Here is a 24,580-nt window from a genome sequence, read left to right as displayed (position 1 = left end):
TCTGATGTTCATCCTTTAGGTGCCTTCTATTTTGAGTATATTATTTAGTCTCTGAATATAAAAATTAAATTAAAATTCATATAGTATTCATTTATTTTATATTTTTAGCCAGTAAACAGACCCTACATTTTTCTTAGAACACATTTTGTTTCCTGATCATCTATTAACAGAACATGAGACTGTATCAAACTTGCTAACAACAGCCAATGATTCGACTATACTGCTCATCTTTTATCATGATGCAGATGTTCACCTCTTGAATATTCATGTATGCATCACCCAGGAGAAGAAAAGTATGAGAGCTTGGCACTTTGTCCACCAGGTCTCTGAAAACGAAAGACAGAATCTAGTTTAATCATTAAGTTGTTAATATTGGTATTTTGAGGAATATGTAAAACAATGGTTACTTATCCTACAGTAATCATAGTTCTAGGAAATACTGTAGTTAATGTAGGTGTGCGTGTGCATGTGCATTGGCATCTATTGAACAGCAGTGTCCATCGAGGCCGTGCATGCGATCTGTGCTTCCCATGCAGGGGCACAAATGCGGAGGGGAGCTACCGCAACCCTCCCTTAGGTCCCCTATACATGGAAGCCCGGGGCAGCCAAAGACTCAAAGCAGAGATGGAGGCTACAACATGGGATTCACACTAACTACATCACCTTGAAAAAATCACAGTTCTGTAAGGTAAGTCACCATTCTTTCTTTAAGTATGTGTCAGTGTGAATTCTACAATAGGTGACTGGCAAACACTACCCTCTTCATGATGGGGATATGACCAGCAAACAGAGATTTGAGTACTGCTCTCCAAAATTTGGCATCTGATCTAGCAGCCAAGTTCAGTGTGTAATACTTAAAAGTGAGCAGATTGCTCCACGTAGCAGTCTTGCAGCTATTGACATATTTCTGAAACAGGATGAGGTTGTCACTTGGTCTCTGCTGGAGTGAGGGGTACATCAGACAGCTGGTAGCAGAACAAGATATAAGCTGTGTTTCATTTTGATAGTCTTTGTGCTGAAATAGCCTGCCCTTTTGAGTGACTGACTATTAGCCACAGGTGGACATAGGGACAGTCTGAAAGTTTTGGTACTGTCAATGTAAATATAAGAGCACTCTGGTTATGTCCAGAATGTGCAGTTTCCTCTCCCCTTATGTAGAACATGGTTTTGGAAAGAACACAGGTAAGTTGACTGACTGATTTAAGTAGAATTCAGAAACGATTTGGGGGATGAATTTTGCCTGAGATATTAATTCCACTTTGTCTTTATGTAACAAGGCATACAGGGTTTCTGCTACGAATGCTTCAAGCTTGCTCACCTTTATAGCTCAGGTGATGGCCACCAGGAAGACCTTTTTGAGAATAAGAATATAGATGGAGCACTAAGAGGATCTCAAGTGGGAGGTCTTCATAAGCCTCAGACAGAAAATGAGGTCCCAAGCTGGAATGGGTTCTGTAACCAGTGGATAAGCATTCATCAGGCCTGTAACGGGTCACTCTCCTCAACACCACACTGGTGTCTCCTGCTAGTCATTTGGGGATTAGCTCCAGGCCAACATTCATGTCTGTAGTGTGTGCACCGTCACTCTCTTGTCAACATTGGCCTATAGCCCTTCCTGCAGCTGTCCGGGACTGCAGTGTCCTCCTTCTGACTTGATCCTCTGGCTGAGTTAAAGGTCCCCCAGAAAGGGGGAACAAATTGTGCCTCGATGGTAGTCCAGCCACTTTCCCAGTGGAAACTGCACTCTCATCCCACCACTTCCTCACTGGCACCTGCAGTCATTTATCCTGCCACTTCCTAGTGGTGGGGAGAGGAGGGGAGGGAAGGGACCCAGGCTTGCCCACTAATCTGGGTCCTGGCACAGGGACACCGTGGATCGCAGCCTTCTGCCCAAGTTCTTCTTCTGCTACTGTTTCCTTTGGCGACTTCCCTCCAGCCCTAGCACCTTCTTCACCTGATCTCAGGGCCCGCCCCTACCCGCTTTCATCAGCCCGCCAGGAGCTCCTCTAGCTCCCCTGGTCACTGCCAGCAGTAGCTCTGCCTCAGGTACTATTGGCCTCTCAGCCCGCAGGGGAGACAGGCTTTCCTCCTTGGGCTCCAGGCCGTGTTTGGTCTGCTCTGTTTGGGAGCTCTTTTTATATGGGCCTGCTGATTGGCTTCACAGCCCCTCTCCTATTTGCTGCTTCCCGCGCAGTCTCCCCAGGGCTCTGTTAATCCCTTCTCTGCCGGTGTGGGGCAGTCACCCCATCAAACACCCTCTTCCTCAAGATCAGTACCTGGGATGCTGGGGGGAATTATCACCTCCCGTTTCCGCCGTAGCTGGGCCCACAGGGCTCCATCCCTTGCTTTGCCCTTTGCAGGCCTCTGAGCAGCTGCCAATTTCTCCTCTAGCTCCTTCCCATCTCTCTCCAGATCCCCCAGTCCTTTTCCCCCCCAGGGTCTGGGTCCCCACAGTAGCCTACTGTGCTAATGGGTTTACCCTCTCTCTCTCTCTCTCTCTCCCCCTCCCAATCTTCATATCTATTCGCAATTTTTTACACCCCCCCCCCGGCCAAGTGTGTGGATGGACCCTCTGCCCACCCTTTCTAGGGTTCCCTCCACTTTTTGTACTCCCAGCCCGGGCGTCCTGTCCCCCTTTCCTGGGAACCGTACTCCCCTATGGGTTTCTTCTTTTCTTCTTAAGGGGGCAATTTCTTTCTATGTGCCCCAACTTCTCACATGAAAAATATGACACCCCCAACCCCTCCACTCTCAGCAGGTGCGCCTCTTTTGGGTACCCTTGCCGCTCGCACTTCCTGGTGAGCTTCCTCATTACAACTGCCATAGGAGCGCTGCCTTTTTAGGTATCCCCTCTGGCCACAGACATAACAATTTTGGCTAGCCTCCTGGCTGCAGCCTTCCCCTTCTCTGTCGATGTGATGCAGTCGTCCCATCACAAGGCCCTTAAGGAATTTGGATACCATGAGATGAGAGAAGACCATGAGTGACTATTAATGAATGATCAGAGGATATTGCTGCTAGATGAACCTTGACTGAACTAAATCAACTAAATCAGAATCCAGAATCTTTGGTATTGAGATCGGCACAAGGTTTAGGCCATGCTCGGTCACACATATTGAGAACCTTTTCCATTCCATTCCATTCCATCCATTTCTCAAAGATGACTCCGTACTCCACATTAGGATTTTCTGAAGGTGAAAGGAGCAGTCTCTTTCCAGGACACTCAAGACAGCCAAACATCCAGTCCATCAGGTGCAGTGATTTCAGGTCTAGATAGAATACTTAATCTTGATCTTGTGACAACAGGTTTGCATGATCTGGAAGTCTGATTGATGGTTGTGTGAACATCTGTAACAGGTGCATCAGCCAAACTGCTTCAGCCAGGAGGAAACTATAAGGATGAGCGTGACATAGTTTCTTCGGGTCATGGAAATAACTCTGGAGATTAGTAGAATCTGTAGGAAGGAGTAAAAGAGGCCCCAATTCCATTGCAGAAGGAAGCGTCAAACAGGGATCCTGCATTCATGCCTATAGCGGAGTGAATAAGGTTTTTTTTTCATTTCAGCTATTTTGCATGTTTTCCGGGTTTATGTAGTACATGACCAATGCACTCTGTATCTGTACTACATAGTGTCATACAACCAGGAGGGATGCCATACACAGAAATCAGATGACTCTCAACTCTAAGATGTTATGTGTAGTTTCATATCCTCTGGTGACCAGGTCCCTTGTCTCTGTAGGTGTTCCAGTTGTGCTCCTCAGATGCATCTATGACTAATGCACTGGATGGCTACAGGGCCATGAAGATACCCCTTTTTGGACATTGGCATGATGCAGCCACCAGGTCAATGCTGCAATGATCTGAGATGGAATTAAAATGGTCTTGCTCATCAGTTTCTTCACAGGGAGTAGCTGATCTAAGAAAAAGTTGTAGGGGACTCAGGTGAACCCCAGCAAGTGGCGTTATATATGCCCAGACATATGGCTTAATAATGTGAAGCAAGTCCATACTTTTCATCACTATATTCGGTGACAACTGAAGTGAGAAGAATCAGTCCTGTGGTAAGTATCCTTCACTGTCATGGTGTTCAATCTTGCTCTGATAAATCTATTTTGTCTGTGATGGAGTAAATGACAATTTCTCGTAGCTCAACAGAAGGCCAGGCAAACAGAGAAAGGGCATAGCTGAGGCTAGTCCAAGTTCCCTGGTGTGAACTGCACTTGATCAGGCAGCCATCTTGATATGGGTAGACATGGATACCCTTTTACCTTCAATGTCCTGCCACCATGACATCTTGGTACCATGTTCTTTGATATGTGTTGCTCATGTCCATTCCAATCTAAGTGTGTGTGTGCCTCTGTTCACGGTTACTGGAATTTTTTTCCCTTTTAGCAGTACCCATAGGGCTGGCTCTGGCATCCCCTGGAGTCCCAGGCGCATGCCACGGTATAACAGGCGCCGCTGGCTTTACGCCCCCCCCCACACACAGTTCCTTCTTGCTGTCACCGCCGACATGAGCAACGCATCTTGAACAACAACAGTTACAAGGTAAGTGTCTTTTCTTCTTTGAGTGCTTGTTCATGTTGATTCCATTTTAGGTGACTCACAAGCAATACCTTGGAGGTGGGCCTCGAGTTCACAGATGAGCTGCCTGCAGCACTGCTCTACCGAAGCTGGTATCATCCCGTGCCTGCTGGACGATGGCATAGCGAGATGTGAAGGTGTGCACCGATGACCAGGTGGCAGCCCTACAGATGTCCTGCACCGGTACCCATGCCAGAAAAGCCACCGAAGAAGCTTGCACTCTGGTTGAGTGGGCCATGACAGACATCCGATAGAGGCACCTCTGCCTGCTTGTAACAGAACTTGATGCAGGAAGTTATCCACAAGGAAATGCACTGGGCAGAGACAGTGCTTCATCCTATCCACCATTGCAACAAAGAGTTGCATAGTTTTCTGGAATGACTTAGTGCATTCAATGTAAAAGCTAACACCTGCCTAACGTCAAGTGTGTGCCATCTCCGTTCCTCCTCCGAGCCATGCGGCTTGGGAAAGAACACTGGAAGAAATATATCACGGTTACAATGAAACTGCGACACCAACGTGGGGAAAAAAGTGGGATGGGGCCACAATGGGACCTTGTTCTTATAAAGGTTGTGTAAGGAGGATCTGAAGTAAGCACCCTAATCTCAGAGCCTCTTTTCGCTGAGGTGATTGCTACTAGGAAGGATACCTTCCAGGAGACCAATAGTAACGGACAGGTACCCAAGGCTCGAAAGGGGGACCAGTGAGCTGAGACAGAACTAGGTTTAAATCCTAAGGAGGTACTGGGTTTTGAACTTGAGCCTCTCTATTCCTTTCAGGAACCTAACTGTCACGGAATGGGAAAAAAACGATTTCCCATCTAGCAGAGGGTAAAAAGCTGAGATGGCCATCAGGTGAACCTTCAACAAGCCATAGCCAGGCCTTGAAGCTTAAGGTGCAATAAGTACTACAGAATAGCCTGGATTGACGACCACTCAGGCGGAATCCCATGGGACATTGCCCAGCAGGTGAACCCCTTCCACTTGGCCAGGTATGCCAATGAGTGAAAGGCTTTCTACTGCCCAGCAGTTTGCTGAACCTGTGACAAACAGGCCCGTTTCTCTGGGTTCAGCCATGGAGTCTCCATGCCGTCAGATGTAAGGACTCTAGGCCCAGATGCAGCAGGTGACCTTGGTCCTGGGAAAGGAGCTTGTGCCACCGAGGCAACTCCAGCCGGGGTAGAAAGAGGGGCACTGACAGTTCTAGCAGCATGCTGAATCAATGCTACCGGGTCCAAGTGGGCGCAACCAGGATAACATCCGCCTTGTCCCTTTTGATTTTCAGGAGGATTCTATGTAGCAATGGAATGTACATCAGAACCCCCTTCCACTGCAGGACATATCCCACCGAGATTAAGCCAAGGACCCAACGGTCCGATGTTATCTTGGCCCATTCGGACAGAAAGGGAACAAGACAGTTGAAGAATGGGCGGGAGGGAGGATCCTGTGTCGAGACTGGAACGCCATCCCCAGGCGCACGGATTGGTGCTGGCTGCTGGAGCGCCTGGAGGGCCCCAGCTGGGGAGCTGAGGCAGAGCCCACAGTCAACCAGCACCTCCTAGACCCCCATTTCTGTCCCTTTGTCTATAGGCGGTGAAATGAAGAGGCTGGTATCTCTGCTGCTACTGCTGGGAGTGGAATGGACGCCTCGAGGCCTGAGGTGTGTAAGGGCCGAAGCAGCATAGCATGGCCCTTGAATCCTTCAGACCATGCAGTTTGGTATATGTCTGGTCTGGGAAGAAGGTAGACCCGTCAAAGGGGAGGTTTTGGATGGACTGCTGCACCTCTTGCGACACCCCCGAAGACTGCAGCCACGAGCACTGATGCATGCAAATCACCGAGGCCAGGGCCCTCCCAGCCGAGTCCACTGCATCGGAAGCCTCCTGCGGGGCTGCTCTAGCTACTGTTCTACTCTCCTCGAGGATGGTGGCAAAGTCCAGTGCCTGCTCCTGGGGCAGGGCCTCCCTGAAACGCTTGAGGGAGTCCCAAAGATTGTAATTTTGTACCTGCCCAGGAGTGCCTGCTGGTTTTTAATGCGAAACTGCAAGCTTGCTGTTGAATAAAAACTTTTCTCCCAAAAAGGTCCAGGTTTTATTCGTCCTTATTTTTGGGGGATGAGCTAGGCTGACTTTGCCTATCGCGCTCGTTGGCAGCTGCCGCCACCACCAGGGAACTCGGGAAGGGGTGGGTGAACACATTCAAACCTTTTGGCAGGAACATAATACTTTTTCTCCACCCTGTCTGAGGTTTGGACCACAGACGATAGCATCTGCCATAGGGTCTTCATTACTTTAAGCACCCCTTTGTGAACCAGCAGGGCAACCCGGGCTGGTGCCGATGCTGCCAGGATATCAAAGAGGCTGTCTGAGGCCTTGAGCTCCTCTGCCTCCAACCCTAAATTCGAAGCTGCCCTTTTAAGGTGCTCCTGGTGGGCCTGAAAATCATCCAGGGACACAGATGGTCCAGATGTGATTGCCTCATCTAGGGAAGACGATGAAGACCAAGTTAGCACAGGGGGTGGGGCAGCATCCCCTCCTGCTGGTGGGAAACTGCTGATGACATCCCCTCCTGGGGGTCCGAGCCCTCCTCCGAAGTCAACTTGAGCACCTCCGGGGTCACTGGCGCTCACTGCATGACAGAGGACCTGTATGATAGGGGGCCTCGGTCCACTGGTATCCCCCAGGGTCCCCAATATGGCCACAGTGCCAGCCACTGGCCTTGAGGCCAATCCGGAGCTGTAGAGCAGGGAACTTGCTCCCACATCTTTGGGGGATGGCGGTGACCCAATCAGGCAGCAGGCTGTCTGTCATCCCTTGAGAAGACAGACTCACTGCCAGATGACCATGGGGGAGGGGGCAGCAGCTGGGTCTCTTGCAATGCTGTGTTGTGGAGTGGAGGAGCGGTGCCCTAACCCCCGAGCAACATGGCGCTTGATGATTGCCGCCTTGGTATTGGAGAATGCAAGGAAGATGAACTGCGGTGCCACTCACCTGACTGATGCCGGGCTGCCGAGGATTAATACCAAGGATGAGTGGGACCGGTGCCATGTCAAAGATCAGTGCCTCGGGACCGAAGACTTGTGTCATTGCTTGCCCCCTTTAGGTGATGGCTCCCTCTCCGGCGACCGGATTCTGCACTGTGCTGGTACAGGCGAACTTCTTGGTGCCGGGGAACAGGAACGGTGTCGACTCCCCTCAGGAGAATGCCTGCACGAGGGAAAGTGGGATTGGTGCTGTCCTTTATAGCGCGATGCCCTTGGTACTGGAGATCGCGTTCGGTGCCACGAGAAGGCTGACGACCACCTCTGGAGGTAATGTTCCATTGCCAAGGAACGCCCCGAAGACAGGCACCGGGAATGCCTTCTTGGGGACTGATGCCATGACGCCAACTCTCTGCATGGCAACCCTGCCATCAGGGACAGGCGCCTCTGTTCTGAGGAGCAATGCAACCATTGCAGGGGACCCATAGCGGGCTTCCCCTTGGAGACTGGAGCCTTTTCCCTCGATGGCATTGGGGGCCTAGGAGAAGGCGGTATCAAGCTCCTCGCTGCCTGGAACGCCTCTGGCGTCAATAGCACCTTAATTTGAAGAGGCTCCCTTTCGCTCCTGGCAGTCAGGGGTGGCTTTCTCATCGGGGGTTGCACTTCTGGGCAGTGATCCACTCTCCTGGTCCAGCCAGGTGAGGGTCAGCAGAACAGGATCTGCTCTGGACCCCGCTTCCCTGGACTTTTCCGGTACGGGGGAGCGGCCTCTCTGCAAACTGCCTCCTCTGCTTCTTCCTTGATGGGGAAGAGGAAGAGATCCAGTGCCGTGATGGGGACAGTGCTGACTGGGCCCTTTGCCCCAACGCCATACTCGGCACCGAGGTGGATTGTGCTGGTTCAGAGGCTGGTCTCAGTGCTGCCTCCATCAGTAAGGCCTTCAGGTGGATTTCTCTCTCCTTCTGAGTCCACAGATCTTGCACTTGTCCTTCCTGTGAACTTCCCCCAGACACTTTAGACAGCTGTCGTGGGGGTCACTAAGAGGGAAGGGCTTGCTGCAGGAGAGGCAGGGCTTGAAACCAGGAGACCGGGACATGCCCCACTCTGGGGCAAAAGTCACAGCAGGGACTATTCCTATCTTAACTATTAACAACTACTTAACTAACAAAGAACAAACAACAACAAGAACTATCTAACACTATTAAAGGTACTGAAGAGCACTTGTGAAGCAAGCAGAGCAGTTCCAGCATCCCCCACAGGCAGAAAGAAGGAACTGAGGGGACGCAGTGGGTCGGTGGTGCCTATTATACCACAGCATGCATGCGGGACTCCAGGGGACGCTGAAGCAGGCCCTACGGGTACTGCTAAAGGGAAAAAAATTCCAGTAACTGTGCACAGAGGCACGCAAACACCTAGAATGGAATCGACATGAGCAAGCACTTGAATAAAATTTTCTGCTTGATGAGGAAGGTCTCTTTAGCAGTCATAGAGGGGGCCAGAGGGGCGAAGGGGAGGACTTTGTTGGAAGAGGAGAAAGCCTGAGGTGCGCAGAGTAAGTGTACTTTTCCCCTTAGGACCATAGTGTTATTTACTGAATGTATATGCTCAACCTCAAGATACCAGAATTCAGATTTTCAAAACAAATAAAAAAAAATTTACTTGACATTCCTAAGCCAACAACCTGCATATGGCAGTTGTGATATAACAGTACAGTGATTGCTGGAGCATCACACAAGATTGGAAGTCAAACTACTGACTTCAGGAAGACTCAAAAGAATTTTTTTTTAAAAACAAATGTATATGCTAATATTCCTTGCTTGTTTTTAAGACAAAAACTTAAACAGAGTACATGTCATTTACTATTCACTTTCAGAAGCCCTTTTTAGTGTTTGTTCTTTTTCTATGTATGATGTGGCAAGTTATTACTACGTAGTATTGCAAGAGTTTAAATATTAAAATAGCTTTATCTTGCAAATTTAAATTATTTTGAGAACTATACACATTCCTTAATACTCAGAACTATTCATGTTTCTCTTTTCAGACTTCCTGAGTCTATGTTTAAAAGATTTTTTTTTTTTTGGTACGTCAATCATTCTGTTATTTTTATTCTTTGTTTTGAAAAGTTGTTTTAGGTAGAGTGAATGGTGTTTTGCATTGCCACTTTAATGGATTAATGAATTATACTACCAAAATTAATTTAATAATTTGACTTATTTTGGGGAGGGAAATGAGGGCTGCATAGAATATCAATATTTAACACACAGAAAGGTTTGGTATATACCATAGATTTTTTTTTTTTACCTATAGCAGCTTGCATATAATTTTTTCTCTTTTCTGTATTGAAGATAAATGTCTGCCATTTTTTCTTTGGCTTGTACAAAGTAAGGTTGGTCAGATGTTATATTTCTGAGCATAGTCAAGGCTTGTTCAATATCTCCTTGGGCAAGAGCGAGGTCTGCGTTAGCAATCACAACTCGTAGTTCTTCTGGGGTGCCAGTAAATTCATTGATGGCATCCTGTAGTACTTTAGCAGCTTCATGCTGTAAAACACAATTTTTTTTCTCTTGATCTCAAGTTAATGCATCCAAGGAGGCCTATGTTGCAAATAAATGCATGACCAAGGGTAACATAAGTGTAATTTACTTGAAAGTGTTTAAAAAGGAAAAAAGTGTATTTTACTTTTGATTAGCTGAAAGCTACACAAGGTGAACAAATAACAGAAAGACAGGGTCAAACATTATAGTTGCATATACAAACATATGCCACAGTATGTACTGCTATGAATACACTTTCAATCAAATGTAATTACAGGATACAGCTAGTAGTGAAGATCCAGCTACAATGGGTAAATACATTAGCTGAAACATCTCACACAACTATGAAAAGTAAAATGGTTGATCATGGCATTTAAGTGATCACACGTGCTTTGAAGTTAACCTTCACAATTAAGGGGGAGATGGGCAAGTGTTTCATCCTGTCTTCAGGCTCAGAGCAGTGTATCTGCATACATTATGAAAACTACTTCCACTCTAAGAGTAGCAAAGAATTTATATTGGTCTCTCAGAACAACCTGAGACACAAACCCCAAAAGTCTTGAAATTCAGATATTTCTATGTCTGGGGAATTGTTAAGTCTTCTAAAGCCAAGACTTCCTGTAAAGTACTATGGGTCTGTGTCGTGGACTAGATCAGAGGTAGATGCTGTTGTTAACTGAATAACTGAACTTGTATTCTGTCTCAAATATGCACTGCATTTTATTAAACTGTTCATTGTCATACCTGTTCTCCATTCAAACGATGAGCTTCTACCAATTCCAGAAAGACAGATACACGATTACTTGCATCAATTTCATTTCTTTTTGCTTTTGATTTTGAGAAAGCTACAGCTCTCCTCATTCCAGGTAAACTCATTGCCATCTGCAACGTTTTAATAGCTTCTGATATTTCGCCCATCTTCTTTTGGGTCTGGGCTTTAATTAAGTGATACAAGGGATGTTCTCTCACCTGAAATAAATTCGTCAGCTTCTATATTCTGCTTTATTGTTAAAAAGATCAAGCATCCTGAGGAATAATTTAATATTTATGTTAATTTGTTATTTGTCTAAGATATATTTAGAGAAAGGAATAATAAATGCTAATAATCCATGTTATGCTTGTGTCTAGCAGATGTAGTATTACTTCCATTAGTAAAGTCATCTTCAAAGAGTGTGCAAGACAATTTTTTTTATTAAAATGCTGCAAAGCATACAAAAGAATTCTTATAAATCAGAATGATGATCTAGAGATGAAAAGGTATGCACTAGACCACTACCTAAAATGAACCTGCTTGTTACGGGTGTTTTCTGAATGTCTCCCCTCCTAAACTGTCCACAAGAACACATATGCTTCAAGAAGCTAGTATAGTAGCTTCAAAAAAGAGTGGCACATTCTAAGATATACATAATATGGGAATTAACTTATACACACAAAGCCACCACGGCATTTGTTCACATCACCTGCTTGAATCAGCCTGTTCTGATATTAAGGGGAGCAGATGGAGAGAGCATAAGTGTGACTCTATAAAAAATTTCAGGCACATCAGTAGTATTTTTTAATTCAGCTTCCCTACACCAATCCTTGGAGAACAGGAGGTGGACTGAGGACTATTTTAGAAAGGAAATAAAGACCAGTTTGTTTCACATCATCAGCCTTCCAGCAAAGCCCTATCAAGAAACCGGTTCAGGATTCAGTCTTGCAAACAGCTAAGCACACTGGTGCTGGTCCAGTGCAGCACTTAACTTGAAGCATGTGTGTAGTCCCAGTGACTTCAATGGATCAGCGTTCTCAGTACCTTGCAATATCAAGCTCTGAATCAATCACAATAGATGAGAGTGGGAAAGGCCATTGCAAAATTACCATTGCTTAGTGCTGGGTTTGCTGACCAGGGAACAAGGAAAATACTGACAGTAACCACTCTTCACAGGTTTCTTGAATGGCAGTACAACTTTGGATCACCCTTTTACATTCTTTTATGAAAACCTTTCACAGCTTTGTTGCAAGATGTCTCCGAGACTACAAATCCTGTTTATATAGTATGTCCTTATATAGTCTAATACTTATTTCTGATAACAGTTCTCTACATTAGAGAGATTAGAAAAAGAAAAAAAGCTGTCATTTCTTTCTTCTGTACTCCAAGAAAATTCTGATACCTTTGGGTGAGTTAATAGGCAAATCTGGAGTCCTGACTTCATCATACTCCCTGTCTATCTTGTAATTAAAATCAGTCATCTGACAAACATGTTCTGATGCCAAGGTTGCAGTGAAAGGATAACAGCATCAGTATTAAAATCATGCATCTTGCTGTATAAACTGTAGTAGAAGTCCTTCAAAATTAACTGAAAAAACAGTTTAATTCCTTTGATCAAACTCACCTCAAAATTGTAGCTCAGACAGAGTTCCAGAGATTGAGAACAGAGTTTAAAATTGTTTTGGGACAAATAAACCTGAGCCATAAGTAAATGAGCATCTGGATAAGAAGGATTCTGTTCAAGGCAATGCTGCAGTATACTGTGGGATGCCTCAATATCACCTAATGATATAAACAAAATAACAAAAAAACAGGAGGGGAGGGAAAATTAACCAAAGCCCAGCATTGAAGATAAGTACCTTTTACTTAGGCACGCTAAATTAGGTCAACCAAGCAATGGCTCAGGAGTGTGAAATGTTTTTCACACCCCTGAGCAATGTAGTTAAACCAACTTAACTCCCAATGTAGACAGTGCTAGGTCAATGAAAGAATTCTTCCACTGACTTAACCACCACATTTCAAGAAGGGGGATGACCTCACCGAACCCCTCCCATTGATGTAGCATTTTAAGTGTAGACAAGCCCTTAGCCTCTCTATATTTTACATATAAAAAGTCTTACTGCTTGCTTTCAAGATAAATACATGTATAACAGGTTGCTCATGACCTCAAATAGCAGCCACTAAATACTTCTGATCATTGCCATTGTGAGTTGGAGACAAAACTACAGCATAGACAGAAATTGCTCTATTATCCCAGTCCTCTGAGCAGTCCACTCCCTACTGAAAAATCAATGCTACATTTCTCTTTTTTTTTTTCCCCCCAGAAGTGCATTTTAATGGAACAGTCAAGTAATAAAACCCAGAGAAAAGGCAGAGCAAAGAAAAAATTCTAGTACTGTTTAAAAAAAAAAAAAAAAAAAAGAACAGAATAAGAAATCAGCTAATATTTTAATTATATAGTACTTCACAATGGAGAAAAAATATATTTTTATTTAATACAAAAAAATTGCATTTCTGCAGCCACACACATATATTACCTGATAAGTATTTCACCTTTGCAATTAAGAAGACAGCATGAAGAAGACCTGGTACAGTTTTTACCACAGTTTCAAGAACTGAGGCACAGTGTTTTAGCAGTGGTGAAGGGGGTTGTCCTGGATTTGCAGGCTAGAAATAAGAACAGATTAACTGAAAAATTAATTGTAAGAACACAAACGTAGTTTAAAAAAAAAAAGCACTGCTTATTTTGCTCAGCCTAAGAATCTGAAAGTTCAAAAGGTGAAAAAGTATGGCACCATGAAGAAACAGTTTAAACAGAGGCCAAATTCTACTCACATTTTTACCAGTTGAAATGCAGAAAACTGTTATTCAAGTCTGTGGGACTTGTCCAGTGTCAGACTTGTATAAATGAAATCAGAATCAGGCCTTCTCTCTGGTTGTACACAAGCCAGTCCATTACACTGGGGCCAGATGATTCCAAAATAATAGCAATAATTTGGCTTCAGGGGAACCAAAGAACAGCGAGGGAAGGAAAAGGTAAGCAGGGACCTCAGTCAACAGGAGCTCTGCTGTGTTCTTCCCTCACTCCCTTAGGGCCCATAGGCACCCCTTCACCACAGCACCTCCGTGTTGTTGGGGCTCAGCAGCACATTGAGAGAAGAAGTTGGGAAACTGCTGCTTTCCATGGCATGATCTCCTATGGACTGGGCATTGTTATTCTTAGGGCCCTACCATATTCATTTTGGTCAATTTCATGGTCATAGGATTTTAAAAATTATGAATGTCAGAGTTTCAGATATTTACATCTGAAATTTCATGCTGTTGTAATCGTGGGGATCTTGACTAAAAAAGGGGTCATGGAGGGTCACAAGGCTATTGTTGGGGGGGGTCATGGGATTGCCTCCCTTAATTCAGAGCTGCTGGTGCTGGTGGGTTCTGCCTTCACAGCTAGGCTCCTGGTCAGCAGCCACCGCTTTCCAGCTGCCCAGCTCTGAAGGCCGTGAAGAAATAAGGATAGCAATACCGCAACACCGCCGCCGCCCCAAGCCTTGTGCCCTCCCGTAACTCCCTTTTGGGTCAGGACTCCCAGTTTGAAAAATGCTGGTCTCCCCCGTGAAACCTGTATAGAATAAGGTAAAAGTACACAAAAGACCAGACAGACAATGTCTTGATGGAATTTCCTTTCTGGACAACAGCCCCAACCAGCTGAAGTCTTAGAAATAACTAATTAAAAAACCCGTCAGTTTCAAATATAGTTCACATGACGACAATTGCTTTTCATTTCATCCATTTTCCAATTCCCCAATTTAATAAAATGTGCACCTTTGTAAGAAGAAAAAAAATTTTTTTTCCAGATGAGATGCTATTTAAAAACAGATTTATATTTCTTATGTGCACTATTTTATTTTCTATATAGTCTTGTAAGATGCTGCAATTGTTATAATCTTTTCAGACTTTAAACACTGTCATTTCACTGCAATTTTTGCCACAACAGTTGTGAGGCATTCACACAACCATGGAACTTAAAGTCTGTCCTTGAGACACTAGAACACATAGCAAATAATTATAGGACTGTCATATAGCAAACCGTCAACATATGCTAGAAGACAGAGGAGCTGCTAGTTCCCAACAATTACTTGTTAAAGATCTTTCCTCAAACATCCCTGAAAGAGTTTTTTGCAGTAGTTCTTTCTTACTCATAGCACTTGGTACAAAATCTTAAATTCAAGATATGAAAGGCCCCTTCTTGGTATTCTGAAGATAGTTATGAGTTTCAATATTCCTGTTGTCAAGACCAATATATAACAGGATGCCATCTTCAACCATACAAAAATAACCCAGAGGCTGGATAAATGATATTTTTGTTTGAGGTTGAGGAGTAAAAATACCATTATATACATTTGTACCTGCACATAAGTAGGAGAGATATAAGGAACGAATGTGTGTATGTGGAAAAGCATTCTAAGCAAACTGCATGTGTGAGAGTGATCAGGGATGATCAGAAGATCAACATCTAGCCTTCACATTAAGTTATTTAAGAGATGAGTTCTACTCTGTTATATTCTCCATATATAGAGAGATCTATGCGCAGCACCTTGCACTTACACTTAACCCCTCCTCAAATATAATTGATGCATTTTATATGAAGAAAGCGAGACAGATTAGCAGTTATTCCAGCACAAAGCTGCTAAATATTTAAAACTAAATTTTGCTTCACACTTTTGGTGAGTAGTCTCAAAAATCCCTTTTACTTGTAACTTTTAAGTGATATTTAAAATGGAGTTATTGGAATAATACCAGTTTCCACAGGAAGAGGTTTAAATACTACTAACCTGCGTTGGGCAAAAATTAAGATATTCTCTAACGATTTCTAGCAAGAAATCAGGGTTCAGTTTTTCAAAGTACTGTACGCCAAGAGGTAAGCCACGCAAAGAAGAAAAGTGAATATCCAGAACATCATTCAACAAATGAATAATCTCTTCTTGTCTTTGATGTTTCTTCATAGCTAAAATTGCACGCAAGAAAGATAGTTCCTGTAAAAAACCAAAAAAAATAATAAAAACCCCCAATTTTTTTTTTTTTTTTAACTCCAACTATATTAGTTTTACATTACCTTTTTATTATTTATTTAGCGCCATATAAAACTTTACCATTTTCAAGGCAATAACTAGATGCAGTGACCTCAGCAAAAGCCATACTTAGGAATATTGTAACTATTATACAATGCAACTAAAAACTTTAGGAACAATCACCGTAAGGCGTGCATAAAGATTTGTTATACAATATATTTATTTTTCAATGTATATGGCGCAATTATAAGCCTGTTCAGGCACATAAATTAGTTAAATCTGTCAATGTCACCATCACTAAAAAAGAGGACCCTCTTTCCCCATTGATTCTAAATATTCAGAAAAAATCCACATAAACAAATAGTCCTTGTCTTGCAGGCCAACACTAACTTTGTTTGACCAAAAGAGAGAAAAAGCAAATTTCTGAGTAAAGCATCCTCCATTAAGAATGTTCTGCTCCAGAAAAAGAAAAATGTTAAATTGTAGTCATCTCAACAGGGCCACAACTTCAAATTATAATCAAAGCACTTCAGTGAAGTAGTCTTTTACCCCAGATTTTCCAATCGACTGCTGAATTTCATTAAGGAATTCCAACTGCTGATCTGCATCTTCTAAGTGCCCTTCGATTATCTGACATCGGATAATTCCTGCAACAATAAACATTTAATTTGTTTCAGCTTTATTGTGGCTACAACTGTTTAGCTTTCCAGAGTATTAATTTTTTCATTAATCAGGTTTCCTTCACATCTAAACTATCTTACTCCTCAGCCTTTGGTTAACAGGATGATGGGAAAAAGCAAAGAACAAAGATATGTGACAGACATACAGAGTTTATCTACAATGTAAATTATTTTCTATAGCTATATCTTTCCTTCATAAAAGCCATCTCTCCTCTTTTTCCCCACCATCACATGCCTTACACTTTTGTCTAGGAAAATACCTAAATTATTTCTTTAAGCTGTACTTCTTAAAACTTCAAAAGTTATCCATTTGACAGCATGCCCTAACACACATCCCTTGGGGATGTCTTTGTATTCATTATGGTTTGTCATGTACAACTTATTAACGATTGTTAAACCTAATATTATGTATTATTGGTGACCTATGGGAAAATCATCTATGGAACTTCTCTCTCCATTCTTGAACTACTTAGCAACAGAGTAGCCACAATTAACAAAAGAACAAGGTTCAGCAACACTTACAGAGATTTCTCTTTATCTAATGTCTTCTTACTAAACAGCCATACTAACTCACTACATCCAAAAGCTGGCTTAGAGAAGTGAGAGTACTTCTTTGATACACCAGTCTTGTTTTAACTTGCAGGTTTCCACCATGCTGTCCTTATATTCCCCTTATACTGTTCTATTCTTGGGTTCAAGAACATGGAACACCACACCAAACATGCCTGTGTCCTTCTTTCTGCTTTATGATGTACGAACAAAAGCCTTACTGGTCTTTTTTAATTCTAAAAATAGTTTTAAAAATAAAGAGTACATGTGCAAGTGAAACTTGCTTTTCTTTTCCCTCCAAACATTAAAAATGTAGATCCCTTCCAGGCTGGAAGACTGATGACTACAGAATTAAAATAAATTATAACAAAAAAATAATCTCAATCCTTCAATTAAGGTAGCAAGAGCCCAAAATAAATGTGTTATACCTCCAACAAAACCAGTGAAAGCCAGACTTTATACCTCTGTTCCTTAAAAAAAAGGCAGAAAAACACTAAGAAAGTCAACACTTTTCAAGCTTCTTCATGCATCAGAAAGGAAAAAAGTCAGCAGAAACTCATTCTTTCATAAGCAAAAAGCTCACTCAAGTGTCAGTATCCTGCTTGCACTCAACAATAAAGCAGAGAAACATGGCAGAAAAATGGTACAATATGCATGATAAAGGTCATCAAGTAACTATCACTGAGTGTTTTTTCAGTTTTCTTTACAGAAGTTGGATTTTATCAAGGATAATTTTTTCTACAGTGACATTTAAGTACTTTAAATGCTTTTAAATTAGGGTAAATATCAGGTCTTTAGACCTTGCTGGCATCTCTTTATTCCTACTTTGATTAGAAATCTCAAAAACACATTCATTAGTCTTGGTCATACATGCTCAGGACAGTTTGTTCTCTCAACACGCTTTGAAAGTGTTAGTTATTATTTGCATTACTATAGAACGTAGTAGCCCTAGTCCTGGACCAGGACACTGTTGCGTTAGCTGCTGTACCAATACAGAACCAAAAGATGGTCCCTGTTCCAAGAGTTCACAATGTAAGTATAAAACCAGAGATTAACAGACAGATACAGACAAACAAATGGGGGATTACAAGGAACAATTAGACAGTATTAGCGTATGATAGGCATTGGTATCAGCACACTAGCAGCCTAATCATCAGCAAGTTTTTTGTAGGTATTTAGCATGGGAGAGTTCAAATGAGGGATCTGAAGTAGGATAATGAGGCAGCTCTGAGGATATTTACAGGGAGTTCCTCCCAAGTGCAAGGGGCAGCATAGAAGAAAGCGGGAAGGCTTTTGTTTCAAAGTGTAACAAGTGGGTGATGGAGGTGGCTATTGACCTCTCAAAACTGAACGAAAAATGACAGGTATGGTGGGGGTAGGGCCATTAAGGGCCTTGAAAGTGAAAACAAGCAATTTATGTTTGATGCAATAGAGAAGGTAGAACCATGGAGGGATTCAAAAGTGCAAGAGGGAAGGAGGGAGTAACATGGTCAATGCAACAGGCTAGAGGAATGATCTTTACAGCAGCATTGTAAGTGATAGGTAGAATGATGGTGGTGATTAAGAGAAGAGGTGGGTGGAGAAGGTTTTGGTTTGGTTTTTTTTGTTTGGTTTTTGTGGCAGGAGGAGCATTACAAGCTCTGTTTTAGACCTATTGAGATTGACCTGACTGCTAGACATCCACAAGGAGATATCAGAGAGACAGGCTGAGATTTTAACCAGAAGAAAACAGTTCAAGAGTAGAGGTAGATCAGTGAGTTGTCAGCATAGAGACAGTAGCTGAATTTGAAGCTGAAATATTGTTCTTATAACACGTTTACATATGGAGCCAAACTCTGTTCTCACTCACACCTATGCAACTCTACAGAAGTTATTGGACTTATATAAGGTACATATAAGGAGTATTTGACCCATTATCTATTGCCTGTCTTCACTCATGCAAGTTAGAGACTTTCACTAGTACATGTGTAATTACAGAAGAATTTAGAGGGGCAACATGCTGGACTTCACAAAAGGCAATAGCTGTATATGACAGTATTGTATCACCACCACAATATGCCTTCTTTCTTAACACACATGAAAAAGAACAGCTGAACAGCAAAGGAAAATGGTGTATAAAATTTTACAAGAAAATGATATACAGGGTTTTATAGGTATCTCTGGGTTGCAAATATGCTGCATTGCATTAGGAAAAAAACTCAATTCAGATTTCATAGGTGTCAAAGTATGCAACATGATTCATAACATTAGTGCCTTCAGGCACTCAGCATCAAGGAAAGCTCTGGGGGATCACAACAAGAGCTGAAGCATGAGAGTTAAAGGGTAACAGAGCAATAAATCCAGTTCTGCTCTCACCACAAGTAAGGCAGTAAACAGACAAAAACAACTGATGCCTTGATTTAAATTTTAAATCTATTCCACCTTTGGGCAGAATAAAGATGCTGTCTATTGATGACATATAATTTTTACTTTCATCTATCCCCTAACTGTGTGGGGCAGGGACAAGTGAGGCAACAGCACTGAAAACTAGCTTCCTTGCTGTTAGCTACGAAACACACAACAAACATGAACAAACTAAGCAGACTATGTCACACCTGATCCAGAGCCTAGAAAAGGCCATTCACAAAGCTCTAGCAGACACATAGGAAATGTACATATGCCACCATAATACAGTTAAGCCTGCCCCATAAAGACACGACCAATTTCTCAGCTTTTGATTGTCTTGTAAGGAAGTCAACTATGTGATTCAGGTAGGCATGACAGTGGGGGTTTTCCCCTCCTCCCATCTTCAGAAGGTTCCTAGGGAGCATGGTCAGAGAAAACAGTCTGAAGATAAGTGACACTTTTGATCCCTCATCCTCGGAAGAGAGAAAACTAGGATTAAGCTCGGTATCAGTCATATCACAAAAGACTGACAGCTTTTGGGGCTGAAGCCAAAAGGAAGTATAGTACAAATTCTAATGAAAACACTTTCATTATTATTAATTTTTTTGTATTGTATTGTATTGTGGGAGCAGCCAAGTGGCCCAACCGCAATCAAGGTTTGTTTGGACTACATGCTGTACAAACATGACAGTCATGACACATACTTCAGTAAGAGGGCCATATCTAGATTGTTAGTCCCTTGTAATTATTTTAAGGGGATCAGTCTAAGTATATTCCATAATTAACACTAGCAAACACAACTAAAAATCTAATACAGATTTCTTCATTTCCAATGCAAAAGAAATATTGTTTTGTTGATTCCTAGAGCCAAGAACAGTGTGTGAAATTATTATAAAGCTTCACTGTACGGTAGCCAGCAAATAAGAGTCACATAACACTAAAAATAAAGACCATCAAGTAGTAAAAGTGTTATTGGCAACAGTCATTATCAATTACCAGTTATAGCCTCTTCCACCTCAGCCTAATTAGCCTCTGCAAGCTGCTTGTTTCTTCTGGGAAACTGAAACATTTACAACTATCAAGTTATACCACCTAGCAGTCCCTCTTGGCATGGAATCAATGCCAGTATCTTGCAGTTGCTTCTTGATGGCACAAAAAATTGTCCATAGGACAATAGGTAGGTTCTTGATAGTCCACCTTTCTTGTTAGACTTCCAGTCTTAAAAAGGATCCTATTCCTCATGGAAATATTGTATACCAAATGTTTTTGATTTGTGAAATAAATTTCCCTAGCCAGAATTATCCTTGCAACAACCAACGAAAGCAGAGAAATTTCTATTTCTTCTAGCATATTTTTAGACACAAAAGTCATGTGTTGCCCGGATTGTAATTCTCCTCAAAGACATAAAAGCAGCTGTAAAATAGAAAAAACAAGCGTTTTGCAAAACAAATTAGAAATCTCCTTGACATGCATCTTATGTTTGCACATTAATATTACGATGATTTTATCTTTTCAAAATCTTACAGACTAATAGAAAAACCAGTTAAAGGAACACTTTCAACTTGAAATCTAGCCAGTTAAACATTAGTAAAATAACTGTCAAGTACATACTTTTCCCTGATTCTTTCTGCCACTTCTGTGGTTTTTTTTAAATTATATTTTACTTTTTAAAAGTCTCTCTCGCTTGTTGAGAAGTGAAAGACCCACCCAAAGAGGAGGAATGACCATATGAAGAAAATAGTGAAATCGGCGATAAAGTTCTATCAATTGCTCTGAGAAAATAAATTGAAAACAAAATCCTAATCTTTGTTATGCATTACTTGTAACAACAGTAGGTAAAACAAATCAGAGAGAAGTACTTTTAAAATTGTCTGTGTTCTTTAAATAAATGGTATGTGATAGAAAAAGTCTCATGCCATACCAGTTAGCGCAGAAACACTTGTCTCATCAAGCATCATAGCAGTCTTGTACCATTTTAAGGCCTCTTTCACCTTCCCTTGTAAAATCATCTGGTAGCCAAGTTCCGTAGCAATTTCAGAATCATGGGATGCTAAGTCAAACGCTCTTTCAACTAAGATCTGTGTTTGTTGAAGGATGAGCTGATTCCGGCCACACTAAAGTTAAGAGTTTTACATCTGAAAGCTTTCAATCTTAATCAGTTTCACCACATTATGCAAAAACAGCAACGCTACAATGAATCTTTAAATGAAGTTGCATATTAGATTTTAAATAGCAGCACTGAGTCCTCACTAATTTTAGGGATGGAAAAGCAAAATGCTACATCTTCAGTAATCACCTTCTTTCTCATGTATATATGTACATGGGAGTTGGTTTTAGAAAATAAGTAGGAACTCATGTCCACAAGAGATCAAAATTGAGCACCCAGTATTAAACACTAATGGATAACATGCTGATTCAAGCATTGATTGCTACAGTAAGTAAAATACCACTATCGTTTTATTGTTTCTTTGTATACACGAGGGAGAGAACTTTCAAAGATCAATCTGTTTCCAAGTTTATACCACCACCCATCCCTATACCAATCTCAGTGCATAAGATGTCTAATAAAGAGTAAGTTACCCTGCACTGATTTTCTAATATTTGTGCTTCTACGTAAACAATACTGTCAACAGGTGCTGGGACACATTATTTATTACAGAGCAATGAGGAGTTTATGGAGTTATAACCTCTGTCCATAAAATTTGTTTCCTTTCCACAATTAAATGGAACAGATGCTCCCTACAAAGGCTTTGGTCAACAGCAATTAACTTACAAATAGCCTGTGAACCGTACAATTATATGAGTAATCTTATAAAATTTCAATTATTCAAGCATTATTGGTTTTATTATATTTCATAGAAAGATTAATAAAAACAAGGTCATACTTTACCTAGAGGCATTTGTTTCTCACTTTGGTAGAGACTAGGTAATTTGGTAAACCAGGTATATTTTCTGGCAGCAACATTTTAACAGTCCTCCACTTACCAAGAATTTTGTAAACAAAATCCACTTTCCAACAGCAAGTGGGAAGCTCCTCCTGGTGATTGTTGTGGCCCAAGCTAACCACTGCAGAATTTATGCTTTCATTTTAAAAATTAAGTATTTAGCCCTTATTGTTATAAGCATACCCTTCAAATGTAATCCACTCCAATGCTGTCCTTCTGAGTCTGTAGACAACTCCAGTGGCATTACCATGGCCTTACCAAATGAAAGCAGAAGCAGGAGCATGAAATCAACAAGATTGTTCAGCTTCATTGTAGCTATTCAGAACTCATGGGAGCAGCAGCAAAATTGACTGGCTAGAAGGCGTCTTTTTTCTCAGCCCATACACTGAATTTTCAAATATAGAGACCAAGTTATACAAATCAATCCACTTTGTCTCGCTAAGCAAAGTTTTTAATTGACACTTAACACCTACCACCAAAAATCAAAAGCAGGATGTATAGCTATTATTTGAATTTTGTTTAAGAAAAAAAATGTATACTCACTGTTCTGCTGAAAGCTAATGCCATTTTACAAAACAGTTGAGGATTATGTGGTTCCAACTTCTCCAATGCATTAGTTAGGTCTCCCAGCTTGGCTGTAGCCTAGGAGAATGGAACACTTTGATCAATATAGAAGGAACATTTAACTTCAAGGAACATCACTAACGTCCCAGTAGCATGATATCCTGTGAGCCTTATTCCACAATGTAAAAATATCTTACAATTCAACTCAAGAAAATATGTTTTCAGATGTTGGAAATAACTTTTATATAGAAGTTAGAAGAACAATACTCTGGAACTGCTAGAGCAGCAAAGAGACAGTAAAGCAGATTTATTTCTGCATCTAAAAGGCAGATTATTTAAAAAACCTGTAAATAAAATCAGCTTGGAAGCAGAAGAGGTCGAAGAAACTGTTGATACATGTTTTTCAAACATCCAAAAATATAATGTAAGTTTTTAAAAATACTCCTCCAGAAATCACAATGAGCTTCTTATCTATCTAGCAATTGTACCTTAAGAACAGAAGATTTTGGGATGAATAGTTAATCATCTATATTGAAAGGTTTGGAATAATATATGGTCCTCAAACTATAATGCAGAAGGATAAAGGAAAATATTTTCAAAAGCAACTAAATGACTGACACCCTATACCCCATGTTCACCAGGTTATGATATATTTTGTACAAAGTATTCCTTTGAGGTATCATATGAAAACTCAATCTTCTGAATATTATTGTCTGATAAGATGTGTGTAACAGTGTGTAAAATTATGAGGTTTCGGTATATGACGTTACTAAGCTTGTTACTAAAACATGTTATGGTTCTAGGGAATGCCCACAGACTAGCTCCTCAGAGACAACAAAGGACTGACCACAGGTGTTAGAAAACCATTAACTGCTTAAGTGGCCATCCTCCAATAAGGGAGAAAGTGTAAACACGATATTCACAATTCATCTAAAAGACAGTTTAGAGCTCACTTATGCAACGAAACTGCCTGGCACTGTGACCCAGCAAGGACTTTTCCAGTACCAAGGATTGGACTACAAAAGGAGGTGAAAAATGTCTCTAGCTACCCCTCCTCTCTGACTCCTTTCTGCTCATAACATGAATGACTCTCAAAAAACTAAGGGGGGAGGGAGGGAAACAGTGGTCCCAGGCTGGAAGAAGATGCAGCCTGTGAAATGTATTGCAGCTTAAGGTGAGACAGACCTTTTCGCTTTTAAACCTACTAGCCGTGGTAAAGTTTAAGAATTAGCTTTTGTTTTTATTTCTTTTGTAACAAATACAGACGTTTATGCATCATCACTTGTCAACACTTAAAAGCTATCTTTCTGTAACTAATAAACTAGTTTTATTGTTTTATCTAATCCAGTGTGTATTTGGATTGAAGTGTTTGGGAAACTTCACTTGAGGCAACAAAGCTGGTGCACAATCATTTTACTTGGTTGAAATGACAAACTTACAATGAGCTTGTACTGTTCAGGGGATACTGAGCAGTACAAGATGCACATTTTTGTGATGCAAGGCTGGTTCTAGGAACATGTGGGTGTCACCCTGTATGTA

At 41.6% G+C, this 24,580-nt stretch overlaps 1 protein-coding gene across 6 annotated transcripts in view; it reads right to left on the bottom strand.

Annotated features, from left to right (window-relative positions):
- Nucleotides 1–24,580, bottom strand: part of TTC21B (tetratricopeptide repeat domain 21B) — an 83,197-nt gene that overhangs the window by 45,053 nt on the left and 13,564 nt on the right. For all 6 annotated transcript variants that reach the window (XR_010919876.1, XR_010919877.1, XR_010919878.1 and 3 more), the window contains exons 8-16: nt 23,021–23,119; nt 21,454–21,646; nt 16,468–16,565; nt 15,682–15,882; nt 13,387–13,516; nt 12,474–12,631; nt 10,843–11,067; nt 9,866–10,104; nt 254–326 (exon numbers count right to left, since the gene is read on the bottom strand). Coding sequence is in view for 3 of the 6 variants with exons in the window: in XM_067549324.1 (XP_067405425.1) it covers nt 254–326; nt 9,866–10,104; nt 10,843–11,067; nt 12,474–12,631; nt 13,387–13,516; nt 15,682–15,882; nt 16,468–16,565; nt 21,454–21,646; nt 23,021–23,119 (1,416 nt within the window). In the remaining 3 variants the exon portion in view is untranslated. The remainder of the gene's footprint in view (nt 1–253; nt 327–9,865; nt 10,105–10,842; nt 11,068–12,473; nt 12,632–13,386; nt 13,517–15,681; nt 15,883–16,467; nt 16,566–21,453; nt 21,647–23,020; nt 23,120–24,580) is intronic.

The sequence above is a fragment of the Emydura macquarii genome, unplaced genomic scaffold (assembly GCF_026122565.2).
Source record: "Emydura macquarii macquarii isolate MOO-44397 ecotype Brisbane River unplaced genomic scaffold, CSIRO-AGI_Emac_v2 contig_1253, whole genome shotgun sequence".
Taxonomy (NCBI): Eukaryota; Metazoa; Chordata; order Testudines; family Chelidae; genus Emydura; species Emydura macquarii.
The sequence above is the reverse complement of the archived record's forward strand: the minus strand, read 5'-3'. Positions and strand labels throughout refer to the sequence as shown.